This window comes from Papaver somniferum, unplaced genomic scaffold (genome assembly GCF_003573695.1).
Source record: "Papaver somniferum cultivar HN1 unplaced genomic scaffold, ASM357369v1 unplaced-scaffold_158, whole genome shotgun sequence".
NCBI lineage: Eukaryota > Viridiplantae > Streptophyta > Magnoliopsida > Ranunculales > Papaveraceae > Papaver > Papaver somniferum.
In genome coordinates this window covers 3,429,292-3,448,405 of record NW_020625264.1, presented here as the reverse complement: position 1 = coordinate 3,448,405, position 19,114 = coordinate 3,429,292, and the positions used below count along the sequence as shown (strand labels likewise).

Here is a 19,114-nt window from a genome sequence, read left to right as displayed (position 1 = left end):
AGGTAGTTGCAAGTATTAACTTCTATTTATAGGTAGTTGCAAGTATTAACTTCTATTTAGAGACTTGATGGAAATAATCAAGTGGCTAACAATTGAAGTGGTGGCAGGCTGGCAGCCTAGATGATGGTGAAATGCGATAACTATTGAAAGAACGTAATTAGCGTAGAGCAATCCTCCACGTCCCACGCCAGTGAATTACAGTGAAGAATGTCCTCTGGGCACATAAATGAACTTAACTTCTGGAGGACCGTACTGGGTTGGACCACGAGTACTACTGTCTAGCGCCTTGGTTGTCGCGTAAGGCCTAAGCATAGATATGGATATAACTACTAACATTAAGATGCATTTGATATGTAGGAATAAAATTATAATATACCCAATGGGGGCTTCACATGTTCTGATGAAATTTCAGTGTTTCATCTTCTTATGGCTATGGCGGCAAGTAGGATCTGCAGAAGCCATGAATGCTTTATTGCCAGTAGCCAAACCTGGTTGTCAAGATCGATGCGGGAACATCAGCATACCTTTCCCGTTCGGAATTGGTAAAGGTTGTTTCATAGGCGAAGACTTCGAAATATTATGCAGCAATCCCACCAAGCCCATGTATGGTCACCTGAATGTTTCAAACATATCAATACCCGACGGCCACATGACAATGAATGTCTACGTAGCCACCGATTGCTTCGATAAGAAAAAGTCAGTCAACGATAATTCATGGGCCCAATTTCGAAAATTCACCTTATCTAATACAAAAAACAAGTTCATAACCATGGGTTGCGACACCTTCGGATTTCTAGTACTAGGTGATAAACAGAATTTCACAGCCCTAGGATGTCAATCAGTCTGTAATACGATGGATGATATCACTGAAGGGTGCACTGGTATTGGTTGCTGTGAGGCCTCCATTCCACCAGGTCTATCTGTATACAACACTACGGTTAAAAGCATGAATATACCCCGTAGGGATTTAGGTTTTAACCCATGTAGTTATGCTTTTATAATTCAAGAAAGTTCATTTAATTTTTCCAAGTCATATATCCAAGATTTTAATAATTATGGATCGGAAATGGTTCCGGTGGTGGTTGATTGGACTGTTGGGAATGAAACATGTGAAGAAGCTAAAAGAAATCCGACTAGCTATGCATGTGGTCCTAACAGTTACTGCATTCCAGGTAAAAATGCTCCAGGTTATCGCTGTAACTGCAAGAGTGGATATGAAGGAAATCCTTACCTTGATATTAATACTGGTGGTCACTGCCAAGGTACGTAATATTCTATTCCTAGAAATAATGGTTTAATCAGTTCTCGGATCCGAAGTTAACTCAACATTATATTATTATTAACCGATTTTGTTTTCCTGTTCGTGGAGACAGATATCAATGAATGCAATGACATAAAGCTGTATGAAGAGGCAGAGCGGTGTGAAAGACGAGGAAATATTTGCAATAATACGGAAGGGGGGTTCACTTGTCCTTGTAGAGAGGGATTCCGTTCGATATACGAAAAAAATGGCATCTCGGATTGCATTCCTCACTCTAACAAGCTTATTGTTGGTAAGTAGTTGAGAAAATTTTGTATGAGTATACGAAATTATGTGCCAGTCATTTTATTATTATGTTTTCATATACGTGATATATATAATATATAGTCTATGCAAAATCACCAATTAGCGTTCAAGCTAGAAACCAAAGGAAGATCTTAGGTAGTACAATTCTTGATAACACAAGAGGATATTTTCTATCTTTCTACCTTTTTATTGCATGACTGCTGCAGGTGTTTGCATAGGCCTATTTCTTCTACTGGTGACTCTTGTGGCTAGCTTCTGGTCGTATTGGGGTTACAGGAAAAGAAAGCACATGCAAGTTAAGGAGGAATTCTTCAAGAAAAATGGTGGGTTGGTTTTAAACCGGCTCCTTGACGAACGGGAAGTGGATATTGAGGCGAATCGAAATGGAAGAGGAGGAAAAAAACATCAATCAATTGCTACAATCTACACTGAAAAGGATCTAAGCAAGGCGACTAATAACTATCATGAAAGTCAAATTCTTGGACGAGGAGGGTTTGGCACGGTGTATAAAGGCATCTTGTCTAATGGAACCGTGGTTGCAATTAAGAAGACAAAAATTATCGATACAAACCAAAATGAACAATTCATTAATGAAATCGCCGTCCTCTCACAAATCAATCACAAAAATGTGGTGCAGCTCCTGGGTTGCTGTCTGGAGAGCGAAGTTCCTTCACTAGTTTATGAATATGTAATTAACGGGACGCTTCACCAACACTTACATGAAGGCCGTGAGAACCAGACTGGGTCCTCTACTCTGTCATGGGAAAGTCGCTTAAGGATAGCCTTAGAAGTTGCAGGAGCATTGGCTTACTTGCACGCTGAAGCTTCCATACCCATTATCCACAGAGATATTAAGTCTAGTAATGTACTTCTAGACGATGAATACAAAGCAAAAGTTTCAGATTTCGGTGCTTCAAGGCTAAATCCTACGGATCAAGCTCAACTAAGCACAGTAGTTCAAGGAACTTTTGGGTACTTGGACCCAGAATACATGTTGTCAAACCAACTAACTGAGAAAAGCGATGTGTACAGCTTCGGTGTTTTGCTTGTGGAATTGCTAACAGGTGAAGCAGTATTTTCTCCAGACAGAGCCGAAGAAGAAAGAAATTTGGCAAATTATTTTCTTTCCTCGATGAAAACCAACAGGTTGTTTGTAATTATCGACAGTAATTTGGTGAGGTATGACAATGAACGGATAAGTAGCGTACACGGGCACCAACAGATCCAACAAATGGCTGAACTCGCGCAAAAGTGCTTAAGAATGAAAGGAGAGAATAGACCTACAATGAAACAAGTAGCCATGGTATTGCATGGATTAATGATGATATCTTCTAGCCAACCTAGTGTCTTGGATGATGACTATATGTTTACGAATACAACCAAAGAAGAACGCATGCTCTTTGAAGAATCAACAAAATTGTTGTCTTACACTGATAGCATTACAACAATCGGCGATAGCAGCAAGGGGATGGTGGCTTTACAAACCGAGGGACGTTAATGGATTTATTATCCTGCTGCACATTGAGTAGTACCGTATTTTTTTATTTTTGTTTCCTGTTTAGCTTACTAAAAGTTATTTATGGTTCTAAGATTGGAATAAAGTATGCGCTTTAAGTATTAAACCTTCCCGGATGTTTTGGTTCATGTCCCCCTCCATGTTATTTCCCGTATAAACAAGTTTCATATAGAACGATTTTTTGGGACCATGGTTTTATTTATGGTAAGACATTTAGAAATATATCGAAGCCACCCCTTATCCAAACATTTTAGTTAATACTAATATTGTCTTTTATATTAATTTAATTATACTTTTTTTCAATTACTATTTTTAATATTTTTTTTTCAATATTTAAATTTTTAATATTTTTTATATTTATATTTTTTTCAGAAATTATTCTTTTTTTCATTTATTAGGTTTGAGTATTATCATCGAAACTGAGTAGTAAATGTCCCACAATCCCATTACCCGTGATTCGTTTTTGATTGAAAAAATTGAGTAGTAATCATCAAAATAGGGCAAAGATAAAAATAATTGTAGCTAGTTCGGTTAGTAGAAGTTCTATAAAAATCTAAGTTGGCAACCGAACTTTCTGAACATGAAGAACATTTCGGCTAATATAATATTATCTTTTTTGTAACCGAACTTTTGTATATAATACCAAATGCGGAGTTCAGTTAGTTCGCAAAAAAATTTCTTTAACCGAACTTTTTTCTGTAAACACATATGTTTAGTTCGGTAAGTTCGCAAAAAAAGTTTTTGGTGCCGAACTCTTTTTCGGTAAACTCATAGGTTTACAAGGGTTTACTCAACAAATACTTTAATAGATTCATATAGAGTTGAAAAGAGTCATGAAAAGTAACAACTTCCAGAGAGTTCTACAGAGTTTAGAAAATACTTAAAGAGTTATTCAGAGTTTAGCTAATGACTTATAGAGACTTGTAGAGACCTAAAAAGTTGTGAAAACAAGATTTCACATAACAACCTAACATGACAAATCACAAATTAAAATTTATTTAATTAAAATAATTCCAACTAATAAATCAAAAAATAATGTATCTAATTAAAATAATTCCAACAAATAAATCAAAAAATAATATTGCACCAACAGTCTTAGCAGCTCATTTGATCTTTGGTATGAGGTCTTTGTTTTCGCAGTATCATTCACTTGACCTGCACCATCCATTTTATGGAGATACTAAACATATATCAAAAATAGAGTGAAACAGAATCATTGTATATATATATATATATGTTACAGATGAAGATTATAGCCGATCATCAAAAAATGATAATATCAAATAAACATATATACACGGGAAAAACATCTTACAAAAGCAAGACAAAAATGAATTCCATGTAATTCAAAAGCCTAAACATAGCAATAAAGTTTGATCGTATTATAAAACATGTATGCATGATATATAAAGAGAGAAATGAATCTAGAATATACCTGCAAGCCTTTTGCATCAACTTGAATTGATTTTGGTTGGTGTAGAGAAGCAACCTCCCATGGGTTTTATAGGTAGTACGTTACCAAATTTTTTTGAAGAGAAAAAGATAAAATAATATCAAAAAGATAAAAGATAATAAATAAAATTCATGTTTTTTTGGAAGTCTTCCGTAATCTTTCATATTTCGCAAGATTTTCACCAAGAAATTTTTTTATACAAAAATCATTCAAAGTCTTAAAAAATGGGAAGTATACAAAATCTTAAATTCTAGATTTTATAACGAAACATATATTTTGAAAGAGATTTTACAAATATATAACTAGTAACATATATTTTGAAGGAAATTTTTAAAGAGATATTTTGTAAAAGGGTCTTAACTATATCACCTAATTAGGGTCTGGGTTGTAGAACGTGCTCTTGATGCAATAGGGTCGTAGACTAACCGAAGACCGTTAGAAAGCCGTTAGTGACATTTTTTTGGTTTTGCCAAACCCCTGACCATTAGTTGCTTAGGTTGACTGTTTCAATATTGTCAAACCGTCACCAAATATCAATTTAACGGCTACTGACCTACTGTAATTCACCGGCTCTGCATAAGGCTCCTCCCGTATACTCTTATCAGCACCGACAACCATGATAACAAGAAAAGAGTACCCGCAATAGAGTTTGATCAACAGTTTTATTTTGAGCTTTTAATTTTCCATGAATTGGTTGTTACTTTTCCTTTTACTTTTCTCCATCGATTGATTGGTGTCGTTAGGTGTTTTCTTGATTGTTAATTACTTGATAATCACCTTTTTAAATCAACAACAATGGATGAAGTAGTATCAACTGTAGTTTGTTTATCACTCGTGCTACTTCAATCCTTCCAAATTTGTTGAACATAAATAAAATAATATCAAAATCTAGATGTCTTTTTTATCCGGAAATTGTTGATTTTGATCTTTTTAACCAATTTTATGTTTTTATTTCCCTAACAAAAAAATGTCAGCACCGTCCACCATTGCCTATCGAGTTGATCAAATTGGATATGGCTGCTTGGACTCCTAGACTTGATAGTCCTCCTCTACATGTACGGATACCATAATTAGATCGAAATGTTGTTATGCATCAGCTGGGTATCAAAAAGTCTAGTGAATCGATAAAGCTATAGTTATTATACAAGCTTCTACCCTTTGCATACGCACCGACAGAACCAAATTGTATGATGAGAAAAATCTCATTTTACTATATACGGTTTAGTTTTAAGTCATCCAAATTGTTTATAAGTTGGTGCGTATCTTATTTTTCTTCATTAGTATCACTGACAACATCTCAGCACCGGTGTCATCATGAATCATGATGATGAAGAAGACTTCTCAAAAACAAATTAATTAAGAACCTCAATCGATGAATTTGAATATTAGTTTCTTCACAACTACCGTCACATCTCCTTCTTTGTTGTTGCTGAAATATACGAACTTTTTAAATCTTTTAATCTTTTTATTCTTCAAAATGCTTTTTTACATTGCATGTTGTAATATGAGTTGCTGATATACGCAGATTACTAATAAATCCATAATCCCCTAGAAAACAACAACATACTGATGAACATTTTCTTGTGTTCCTACTGCTAATTCCTGCAAACAGAACGAATCCTGACTTAATGTTTTTTTTTTTTTTTTGATCAACAAACCGATATAATTTATATATAAGAGAAAAGAATGAAAGAATTACAAACCCATAATTGTTTCGTAGATAACAGTTGAAAACAAAGTTTCAGGAAAGAATTATCTCCTAACTAATTCTTCCCATTTGAAAACTAATTCTTCGAATCTAACATTCTTAAGACTATGAGAGGAGTGAGACCAATACAAAATGTCTGCTTTTATGTTTAAGATAATACTATGCACAACCTCCTCTCTAGCCCCTTCACAGAACATACGTTGATTCCACTCTTTCCACAAGGTCGAACAAACTGCAAACGGCAGAACTTCCCATATGTAATTACCATTATCAGAAAAGATTTTCTTGTTAAAACCCTTGTAAAGGACCTTTATATCTCCACACTGGACCGAGCTAACTCCAAAGTCATTGAACAATCTATTCCACATCTCCGACGCAACCTTGCAGGGAATGAGCAAGTGGTCTATGGACTCTAAATCTATTTTACACGTACAACAGCGATTAACCAAAGTTCTTCCCCAGACTTAATGTTCCCTTCCACAAATATAATACTAATAGATCCCAGTGATGATGATGACTGCAGGTTCCATCTTAAACTTCCTCACACAGCTGTTATTAACCATTCCTTCCATTTCCGTTTGTTGATTCCCTGAATTTCTCTAATGATACTCATTCCAGGTAATGTCAACTCTCTGGCTTAAAAATCCCATCTAAAAATATAACAAAGTTAAATGACTTAAGTTGCCTAAAAACATTAAGTATTATCATTGTATGAGTTAGAAACATGGTTGTATATCTGCGCCTATAGAAACATCACAGTTTACAACACTACACTTTCTGCAAATGATTTGCTTAGAAGAATCTGTATAGCAAGACTTAAACCGAAGAGGTCAAACAAAGAGACAAAAAAGTAGTAATTAAAGTATATCGTAGACGTGAACAAATTTATGAATCAAACCATTTTTCCAGTGATGTAGATTGAGAATGTACCTCCATGTTGGTACTTTCTTGGTAAGCTTTTAACCGGAACCATTAGAATTTCTTTCGAAAACGGATACGATGTAGTTGAGCAAAAATCCAAATGAGAAAACTTTTTCTGAAATAGTAATATCGTTAAAATAGTAGCCGGCAAGGAGGCACCTGAAGCATGTAAAAAGGGGTAAGGAACAATGGTAAAAACAATACGATGAACAAAGAACATAGAGATGAGGAAATAGAGAGGGACGGTTGTTGAAAGATGAAGCTGTATTATAGATTGTTCGTTATATCTCACTTATACATAAATTAAGTTTCCAAATGTGAAGCATTTAAACGTTAGCCTTACCTTGTAATATTAGACTGTTTGATATTCCCTTCTTTGATTGCTAATTGACCCCTTTGCTTCTCTTTTGGCATGACCTCAATCCTTGACAGCAAAAATGTAACGAAACATAATAACTTAAAGTAGGATTAAAAATGTATTTACCTTCCACTGCTTGAGACTCAAATATTGTTTCACAAACCAACCAAGTACTTTGCAATAAGTTCACCATGGCACGACCCAAAAAGTGATATTCATTATGTTAACTAGTGTCTCGCCCGTGCGTTGCAGGGCTTAAGTTTGTTCAATAAAAATGAGAATATCACTTATTAAGTTACCAATTGACAAAATATTCTCCCTTCTTTCAATCTCTTCAAAATCTGGGTTTGGAGAGATTATCACTTTTTGTCACAGATTCAACTGAGTTTGGTGAGATTATCAATTGGAATCTAATTAATGTTTCCATTGGGTCGTTCTCCTTTAGACCCATACCAAATCAAATGAAAATAAATCCAATAATAACGAATTAAAAGTTGTTATCAGAAAGACTATAAATAGTTACACTCCTGCATGAAATCAGCACTTCCGGAGTACCGTGGCGTCCAATCTCCGTCTCTTGATCGTTATTCATCATGATTACCCTCATCAGCTTCGTTTTTACCATCTTAGATAATGGTGCCATTTCATCACCACTATCTTCGACCAACGGGGGCATTTCATCATCGGTCTCCCCACGCTTCTTGTTTTCGATTCACTTTTATCGTTTAACATAACTGTAGTTGTTCGTCATGGCTCTTTAGATCCCCTCCCAAGTGACCGTCAGCAGGTGTCTTTTCCTGCATCATATATATTTCTTGTTTCTGAATTGAATAAATTAAGAGTATAACTATTACACAAATCAAATAAAAAAACTAAAACCATCAACCGCTAATTGTAAAGATATTCAGACTCATTAGTCTGGAATGGTCAACAGCTCTAAGTAACATATACGTACTGGAATAATAAGATATATTGGCTCAGAAGGACTCCTTAGCTAGCCTCAATAGCCAGCATGCAAGTCAATGTTGAAAAAGCGATGTCAGTGAATACGTTCCTATATTCTCTTCCAGTTCATTTAGCTTACCCTTAAACACCAATCAACACAGTTAACACGGACCATTATAGTTGAAGGTCAGAAGAAGAGTAAACAGAATGAACTGAAAGAGTGCATAAAAAGAGATTTGTCTTTCCTGCAAGGCATTCATCCATCTTTGAAATAAAAATAAGCAACCATTAAGTATTATATTGGCACTCCCTCACAAAGGTGGAGTGGACCACATTACAACTGCTGACAGCTTTAAAACACGTACCTGCCATAACCCATGGCTAGGGTATACATATTTCCAAGCAATGTGCAAAGATATAACAGTTACCAAATCACCTGTAATTATACATACCTACCAACAGATACAGTAGATTGACATTAAAATATCATAGTAAAACCATGGTTTATGGTTTATATGGTTTATGCAACCCGGTACATGATACTAACTGGAGACGTTTGGACATTTCCGGAATAATCTTCCCAAATGTGATTCTCAGTTTGGCTCCCACGTTTCAAAATGTGTCAGTAGCTTCCAATTGACAAATTTCCACGTATAATGTATTATAAAAACAAAAAAAAAGTTAGGCATGAGGTTCCGCAGTGTGAGTCGTCGCAAAAAACAAAGACCCTTGGGTGCTGAAAATGGTTTTATGTAGAACTTGAAATATATTTCTACAAGTTCTGTAAACCCGTGCAAATGCACGGGCTATTTCATTAATTGGCTCAAAGAAAAAGTGATTAGTGTAATTCTCAAGTGTAAGATCATAAACATAAAATATTATGCCGGACAAAAACTCGAGGAATGTATCATTTAGTTCAAAGTTTTAAACCACTAACATAAAATATTATGTTAGCGAAGTTTTAACGAATGCATATTTTCTTATTTCTGCTCTCGCGAAGCTCGGTTATTTGTTCATGTTTTACTCCTAAAAACATTGTTACCTTCATAACATGGTAATGTCATAGAGTGCTTGAAGATACCAAAATCGAATGATTTGAGCAACCTACAAATTAGAAACGTGGCTTGATATTTGCGTCTACAAAATGCATCACAATCTACAAGTAATATTATCTGCAAATGATTTGCTGAAGGACCCTTTATAAAGTAAGACTTGAACTGCATACAAAAAGGAACGGAAAGAGGGACATTCAGGGTTGCAAATGAAAAAAGAAATGCAAATTATGCTATTGTGAAAAATTATATAAGCAATATGAGATCATGTTACATGCACCGGACATGCACTCAAAACCTCAGCCTTGAATGTTAAAACATGCCACAAAAGACTCAAACCCGTAACTCTGGATCACAATTTCTTACCGTAGAAAACTTTTGAACCTTTTGGTCCAAATAAAGTTTTAAGCCAGTGGAAGACACTCAGAAGTAACATTGCTAGTTTAATTTGGTTGATCATGCAGGTCTTTTATTACAGTTATCCTTGCTTCTTTTCGTACAGCAACTTAGCAGTGATCTACCTGATATACTCTGTAGACATTCTCTTTGAAGTAATGCGTTTCTACTTGTCTAACTACTCTATTTAGTATTTTAGTTTTATCAGAGGAAGAGGCCAAGGTATAGCCACATTGAGATTTATATGCAGGCTGAACTGTGCACAAAAGATTATATGTTGGCAACTTGAACAACACCATAGATAACATAAATAGCACGGCACATAAGGTACATGCAACATAAAGTAGAAGAAACTGGCCAATTATCAACAGAACTCTAAATGGTCAGTGTTACCTCTTTATAAAGCGCTGATGATCAACACGATAGTTAACATAACCACCAGTGGGTAGAACCAAACTTTTCTAGTATCTGTACCTGCACTAATCCCATCACATGTCTTGACGTACTTCAAATTCAATCTGTTTTCACAATTGCAAATTACCCACGTAACCAAATGAGCTTTTTCTTCTACGACCTACTTCTCGAATTTTCATCTCTTCATTCAATTGTTATCGACAACTCTTCCTTGATGGCTTAAAATGGTCGTGCTCGAGGGTATCACCGCTTCCAAAGAGTATCACCGCTTCAAAAGCGCTAGTGCATGAAAGATAATTTCGAAGTGTCATCTTTTTCTGCAACCACCATCCCTACATTTAACAAAACAACTCATTCAAGTAATTTCTCTTCAACTTATCAGAAAAACTACTACCACCATGGTATTGGAAGACCTGCAATATTCTTACCACCATCGAAAAACAATCCAGATTCAGTAAACCCTCTTACAGAATTTCTTAACTTCAATAGGAAAATTTTGGTATAAGATTTACGAGACGTTTAGAAGAGGACGAAGAAGAGGGGTTCGCTGGTTGGTATCGGAGAGTTCGGCATAAGTATTTATGCACCTGAAGTGTCGTGTCGATAAAGCCTAATTCGTTCAGGGGAAACCTATCTTCTCACATATTCTGCAAACAGTCGTTTGGTTGAATCCATATATTCCGTTAGATGACAATGTGTCGATTACCAAAAGACGTATCCTTTTCTTTTGGGAAAAATATCTTTTGGTCCTTTTATAAGTGGGCCCATGTCTGTTTGGTCCTTTGATCAAACACCTTTACTGTTTGGCCCATAATTATTTAAAAATATTAAACTGATAAAAAAACCTTTTGGTGTTAATTTTTATTTATTTTCTTGTAGCAGTTCATTCTAGAAATGAAGTTCATACAAAAACCTAAAAAAAAACAGACTTCATTCCAAAAATAAACTCCATACAAAAGCATAAAAAAACAGACTTCACTTCAGAATTGAACTTCATACAAAAACCTAAAAAAACAGACTTCATTCCAGAAATGAACTCCATACAAAAACCTAAAAAAACAGACTTCATTCCAGAAATGAAGTCCATATAACAACCTAAATAAACAGACTTCATTCCAGAAATTAACTCCATATAAAAACATAAATAAACAGATTTCATTCCAGAAATGAACTCCATACAAAAACCTAAAAAGAACATAGTTCATTCCAAAAATGAAGTCCATATAAAAACCTAAAAAAACAGACTTCATTCCAGAAATGAACTCCATATAAAAACCTAAATAAACAGACTTCATTCCAAAAATGAAGTCCATATAAAAACTTAAAAAAACAGAGTTCATTCCAGAAATAAAGTCCATATAACAACCTAAACAAACAAACTTCATTCCAGAAATGAACTCCATATAAAAACCTAAAAAAGCAGAGTTCATTCCAGAACTGAAGTCCATATAAAAACAGAGTTCATTTCTGGAATGAACTCCATATAAAAGCATAGTTCATTTCTGGAATGAACTGCAACATCATCATCTTCATCATCTTCGTCGTCTTCAACAACAACATCTTCGTCTTCAAAAACACCACCATCTTCATCATCAACGGCAGTAGCAGTAGCATATCTTTATCTTCTTCATCATCATCATAAAAATCAAGATTAACGCCATCGTATTCATCGTCAACAACAACAACAACAACATATCTTCATCTTCTTCATCATCTTCGTTGTAAACAGCAGCAAAAAAAAAGAAAATCAAGATTAACACCATCGTCTTCATCTTCTTCTTCATCTTCTTCATCATCATCATCAAAATCAAGATTAACACCATCGTCAACGGTAGCAGCAACAACATATCTTCATCATCTTCATCGTCAACAACAGCAGAAAAAAGAAGAAAAACCCTAAAAAAATCGTATTCAACAGTACCAACATCATCGTATTCATCGTCTACAACTACCGACCTAAATATCTAAATCGATTTTCACTTTCGTCACCATCGTTTACAACAGCAGGAAGAAAAATAGAAGAAAAAAATGGAGACGCCATTAACAGGAGGAAAAAGAAGAAGAAAGAAAAAGAGAGAGAGAGATTAGATCTGGAAAGATGAGAGAGAAAGTAAATCTGATGATGATTTATTGTCTCTTACTTTTTGACTATATATATGGTCCTTATCCAAAAGGGTATTTCTGCCACTACAAGGTGACATTTACATCATCCATGACATCACCCTAGGACCAAATCATAATTTTTAGGACCAAATTATAATTCATATTACCAAATAGGACCAAACAGACAATTGACTAGGTCCACTGGACCAGATTGTCTCTAATATATTATTTGTAGGACCAATTGGTATTTCCTTGGTTTTTTTTTGTACAGTCACTTGCTGACAATGCTGCCACATGGCACTCTAAATTTCCAGGAAATTTGAGATTGATTTTGGTCGCGACACATCAGCTTTAACATTCCCCTTTATATAAGTAAGTATTGATTGTAAAATTACCTGTGCAAATACAATTTGGAACGTCAATTTATTCAAGAACGTCCATTGATTCCAATACATGTGAACTATCAAGATCCGAAACTGCAATAGTTAAGATTAGGGTAAGCCTATTGTAAGGCTATTCAAAAAAATATTTTTAGGCCCAGAAAGTGATGCCTATTGTAAGCCTTCGGAATTAAGATTCTGAAGGTTCCATCACTTGGTTTTGCTTTTACCATCTTTGATTACTAATGGGTTTCAATAAACGAATATTAAATTTAAACGATAGAGGTTAACGTGTGAAGGATGTACATTATGTAACAACAGTAATAATTACCTCCTTAAGTTGTAAGATGAAATACATTTTTGTAGATTAAGTTGGGTCCAGGGCATCGATCACCTTTACAGCCTCCATATTTATTCCTTCACTCGCTCTTTCCTTTGTTTTCAGCAAGTATCATGCTTGTACTACTCGGCACCGTAGAAAATATCTGAAGCAGGACATGTTCTTGAAACCTGCAAGCAAACAAAAAAGCTAAAAAACAAAAACTCATGAGTAGAACCCTAAGGTGACAACTGACAAAAATGGGAAACTATAGATAGTTAGAGGAAACTATTCATATCGATAGTTATAGAGGAAACTATTTATGAAAAACAGTAAAATACGTTATGGATATTTATAGATAGTTATTGTAATATCCCACCTTTCCAATTTGAATTGATAATATTTCTATAAAATTTGGAAGATTAGAAGTAAATATCTTGGCGTACGTGATGGGTGGCTGCCCATCAAGCTACTTAGACATATAGTTACTCCTCAGGTGCCTATTAAAAATATACCGTGTCCATTTATAAATGTGTTAGGGTTTGCTAAGAATAAGGAATATGAGTGGGTGACTTATAGATAGAAAAAAAGAAGCTTATCGTGGAAAGAAAGAGGCGGACGATCAGATGTGGTGATGGTCGGCTGTGGGGCTAGGATTCGCCTGGATCCAGAATTTACCAGAGCTCGACTTCAATGGTAGATTGATGGCTAATTGTGGTAGCATCTTCTGCGGGACTAAGGCAAGTTTACTTGATCTCTTTGTCAATGTTGGTTATAAGAATTTAAATCCTTGGTTCATATAGTCCCTTAAGTAAAATAGGTTTAATCATCTATTCTATTGTGTATAAGTTAATTTTATGTTAGTGATTGTTAAGGATCGAGCAAGAGAGAGGAGAGCATAAACGCGCGGAAGTAATAGACTACATTGATAATAATCTTGGTATGTCAACTTTCATGGCTCAACAGCCTATTTATATTGTTCACAAACTTGACGACCACTCAAGATACTTTCCTAACTAAGATCAAACTCTAAACATAGACACTTTCCTAATATAACTCTCACAACTTAATGTGCATATCTCCTAAATATAGACTCTCATATATTATTTCCTAATACACTCCCTCAAGATGGAGCATGTAGATCACGAATGCCCATCTTGGACCAAAGAAATTTAACTTCGGTTTTTTTTTTTTTTTTTTTCCAACGCTTTTGCGAGAAAAAAAAAATCTTCAGATCATAGTTTAAGGACGTTTCGGTCCTCTTCGTAGTTTAAGGACATTTCGGTCCCCTTCGTAGTTTAAGGACATTGCGGTCCCATCTTCGTAGTTTAAGGACGTTTCGGTCCTCTTCGTAATTTAAGGACGTTTCGGTCCTCTTCGTAGTTTAAGGACGTTTCGGTCCCCTTCGTAGTTTAAGGACATTACGGTCCCATCTTCGTAGTTTAAGGACATTTCGGTCCTCTTCGTAGTTTAAGGACATTTCGGTCCCAATGCAAGTTTATGGACATTGCGGTCCCATCTTCGTAGTTTTAGAACATTTCGGTTCCATCTTCGTAGTTTAAGGACGTTTCGGTCCTCTCTTCGTAGTTTAAGGACATTACGGTCCCATCTTCGTAGTTTTAGAACATTTCGGTTCCCTTTGTAGAATACTTCTTGTACTCTTGGTTTCTTGGTTTCTTCGATAGAATACTTTTTGTACTCTCTCGACAACTCATACGATTTTAACCTACTATTGTTGTTCTTTTTCTCATCACCTCTTGGTGGTTGTTTTCTTCTCTCTCTTTTTTTTTTCTTTCTTCACAACATGAATGTTGTTTCTTCTTCTCTTGTTCCAGTCACGCTATTTTTGCGAAACCTTCACACTTCTTTGTTCTTCAAGATTCTCTCACAATCTTGTCATCTTTACAAAGTCTGCCACACTTTGTAGGATCTCTAAGTTTCTACCACAAACTCTTCAACCACACTTCACTTCTTCCAACATGTTGAACAGCTTTCTGCAACACCTCTGGCAAAAACTATCACACGTTTTTGTTGTCATCTTATGTCATTCCAATTATCACAAACTGTGACATTCTACTGTCACTCTTATGTCAATCTGTAACAACCTTTAGTTACGTGTCTATAACTGATCTTCTGTAACAACACTTCTGCAACAACTTTCCTTTAACAACTCTTCTATAACAACTCTTTCGTAACAACTGTTCTTTAACAACTTTTCTGTAACCTTTTTTTCTTATTTTTTAACACGAACCTTGTGACCAAACAACAGCAAAAAATCAGTTTTCAACTGATTTTATCCTGTGTAAAAACAAGTCCTTCCAACCTTTGTTCATGGACTTAAACCAACAGCCCAAAAACTTTGTTCATGCTATCGAACATATACTCACATCAACGATCATGACTAAGCACCCATGATTTCTTTCCAACCTCCTCTAACACCGGAAGTCTTACCACCATCATTGATCTTCAACAGCACCTTGTCCATCAATAATCGTCGACACCGGAATCTTTTCGAACACTTAGTGCTTTATTCTAATCGCAACCCTCAACAGCAACAATAACTCGTCTTCTCGCAGCTATATCTTGGTCACAAAACCTAACCCTATTTTTTTTTTTTTTTTTAATAAAACTTACTCTTGTCTCGATCCTTGATCACACAGACACAGCTTGCATCAGATTTTGAAGTAGCAACTACAATAGCAACAGCTCCATCTTCACCTTGCTCACTAGTCAACAACAGCAGCTCAACTCCATACTTCCTGTCATGACAATGTAAACCAACCTTCTTCGAACCCATGACCAGAATCTAGGGCAAATCAGATTCTCCAGCAACCTAACGACAACAGCAACACAGCAACCAGCATCGCCTCTTCACAAACTTGTTGTGTCTGCTTTACCGTTAATCCTCATCTTCTAACAGCGACCAAACCTTGCCTCCAATCCAACAAGTCACGAATAGTAACCTTGCAACAATTTTCTTTCTCTTTAAAACAACAACGATTCTTTTGACAGGCCTTCGAACAATTCTTTTTTTTTTTTTTAACTTCTCTCAAACCCTAACGCATCTTAACAAACTCCAAAAAAAAATTTTTAAACCATGAGAACTCACACAACTTCTCTTTTAACGAAAAACAATTCTCTAACTCCTTCTCTAACCAAACCCAGCTTCAAGAATTTCTCTCATTCTCCTCTCCCTTTCTCTCACCTTGCTCTGATACCATGTTAAGGATCGAGCAAGAGAGAGGAGAGCATAAACACGCGGAAGTAATAGACTACATTGATAATAATCTTGGTATGTCAACTTTCATGGCTCAACAGCCTATTTATATTGTTCACAAACTTGACGACCACTCAAGATACTTTCCTAACTAAGATCAAACTCTAAACATAGACACTTTCCTAATATAAGTCTCACAACTTAATGTGCATATCTCCTAAATATAGACTCTCATATATTATTTCCTAATAGTGATACTTGGTGAATCTTACTATGTTTGTTGCTTACTTGTGCTGTTTGGGTAGATCTCGATGGCAAACAGTTATACTGTTCTAGGGGTCACCTTTAAATCTAAGTTTGATGACGTTGTGTGTTAGTAACCAGCTAGTTAATATATTGTTTGTTAACCATCATTGAGATGAAATGACGGTTTGGTTTGTATTCGGCTATGTGCATGTGTTGTGTGGTAGACTAGGGCAAACAAATCTAGGCGAGAAATCTGTCTGCACCAATTTTCTAATTTATTCATGCAATTGGTAAGAGGTTAATATTTTGTTTTGCTAATTTATTAAATTTCTTATGTGGTTAGATTTATAGTGTCAATTTAATTATTTTCCCTTGATGGCATGATGTCGTGAACCTAGAATACTGATCTTAGGTGTGCTTGAATTAAAGTGTGGTGTTAAACTATTTACTGTGGTCTACTATTGGAGCTAGGGAAATTTTACGTTCAAATCAAAACGGGCCTAACGGTTAAAGCTAGGGGCTAGATTTCCTTCTCGTTGAACTCTAATTAGTATGTTGACGAGATCGAGTTCGCTACATCTTCTATATCTGTTGCAGTGTGAATTTGTGGACCTGGTGGTGTAGGCCCTATATTTATTACTGCCACATTTCCTTTGAGTGAAATAAAGAGAATAGATGTGTCCTAGAGTGAGACTGAAATGTGATGCATGATTTTATAAACTCCAGTCATAGTTGAGCTGCTCCCTAAATTTGTCGTCAAATCTTAAATTTTAGCCAATGGGTTCAGATGGTAAAACTACTGGCGGGTGCGGGAGTTTTCAGAGATTTCTTTAGTTGTATTTTGATAGCTTCCTCTATACCGGTCAGATTTGAAGTTTTTTTGTGGTTTCTAACACACACACCGGGAAAGTATTGTGTAGGTTATGCTTGATGTTATTTCTTGTGAAATTCCAAATTCCTGTCTTGTTTATTTTTACCACTAAGGCTAATTTTGTTGTCGTGCCATAATAGTTTGAAATTTATTGTCGTTGTGAATGCAAACCGGATTTCGTAGTCTTGTAATTTCCTTTGAAGTATAGGTTAAATTTTTATATTCTTCCTTGACTCGGCGACCCAGTGAACTTGCTTGAAGTTTAACTCCCATGGATAAATTTTTCAGGTATTAGGAATTAAAATTGTTAAATGAATCTTCAACTTTTGGTGGTTTTCGTGATGGCCTAGCGTAGAGTGGATGTTTTCGTCTTCCATGCCAACATCTCATCTATTTGATATTCGAAGCATGTAGTAGTGAGGGAGCGGGACATATCACTTGGGCCGAGATATTGTGTATTTGTATTTTGTCTATTTTTTTGTGGATTTATTCTAGAGAACCGGAAAAAGGGAAGACACGTTTAATTTTCATTCGGTGATAAATTATCCTGTATTAATAATCAGTGCAAATGTAAATAGGATTGAGAAATATTTGAGGGTTGTTACAGTTATAGAGAAAACTATTCATATCGAGACCACAATCGAAGCATTGGTACTGAGGTAAACACATCCAAGATAATCTTTCAGAAACATTGACGAAGAGATACAATAAACTTCAATAAAATCTACAAAAAAAAATGAGTTAAGTTTATTTATCGGGATAATGTAAAATTCAAACTGATATAATAAACCCAAAACAAACTTAAGTTTATTAATATAAGTGGCTGATTCTGTTATCATTAAACCCAAAACAAAGATATAATAAACATTGGTACTGAGGTAAACACATCCAAGATAATCTTTCAGAAACATTGACGAAGAGATACAATAAACTTCAATAAAATCAAAAAAAAAAATGAGTTAAGTTTATTTATCGGGATAATGTAAAATTCAAACTAATATAATAAACCCAAAACAAACTTAAGTTTATTAATATAAGTGGCTGATTCTGTTAACATTAAACCCAAAACAAACTGATATAATAAACGAAGATGTCTTACCCGTAACCCATACTATCACGATTTCTATCAAAAACCCTCGTCAAGTTTTCTTGCCGCGAGAAAACACGAAGAAGAAGGATTATCTGGCCGCATAGGGTTTCATGAGAGAGAAGAGAGTTAAGATTATAATAAACCCAAAACAAACTTAAGTTTATTAATATAAATGGCCGATTCGGTTATCATTAAACCAAAAACAAATTGATATAATAAACGAAGTGGTCTTACCCGTAACCCATACTATCACGATTTCTATCAAAAACCTTCGTCAAGTTTTCTTATCGCGAGAAAACATGAAGAAGAAGGATTCTCTGGCCGTGTAGGGTTTCATAAGAGAGAATAGAGTTAGGGAGAATAGGGAGGTGGAAAGTGGCGAGTAAAATTATATTAGGTTTTTGTATGATTTTGTTCTGAAGGTACTCATCACGTACACCATTTTGTGTGCGGCAAAAAACATTGAAAAGATCTCAAAACTCCCAAATCTTATTCGTCTATATTCTCTCAAGTGGGGTCAGAAGTTCTAGAATTTGAGTTTTGTCCAGCTTTCAACCA

General features: G+C 35.2%; 1 protein-coding gene across 1 annotated transcript; it reads left to right on the top strand.

Moving 5' to 3' along the window:
- Nucleotides 1–371: 371 nt before the first annotated feature.
- On the top strand, nucleotides 372–3,168 carry LOC113337003 (wall-associated receptor kinase 2-like). Its single transcript, XM_026582701.1, has 3 exons — nucleotides 372–1,262; nucleotides 1,374–1,553; nucleotides 1,774–3,168. Exons 1-3 carry the CDS (start codon nucleotides 380–382, stop codon nucleotides 3,063–3,065), a joined length of 2,355 nt encoding a protein of 784 aa, XP_026438486.1. The 5' UTR covers nucleotides 372–379; the 3' UTR covers nucleotides 3,066–3,168.
- Nucleotides 3,169–19,114: the final 15,946 nt, after the last annotated feature.

Excerpts from the sequence above, each read along its gene's own strand:
- LOC113337003 (XM_026582701.1), top strand. The coding sequence starts at position 380 with ATGGGGGCTTCACATGTTCTGATGAAATTTCAGTGTTTCATCTTCTTA. Across the intron at positions 1,263-1,373 it reads TACTGGTGGTCACTGCCAAG|ATATCAATGAATGCAATGAC; the intron begins GTACGTAATATT and ends TCGTGGAGACAG. Across the intron at positions 1,554-1,773 it reads CTCTAACAAGCTTATTGTTG|GTGTTTGCATAGGCCTATTT; the intron begins GTAAGTAGTTGA and ends TGACTGCTGCAG.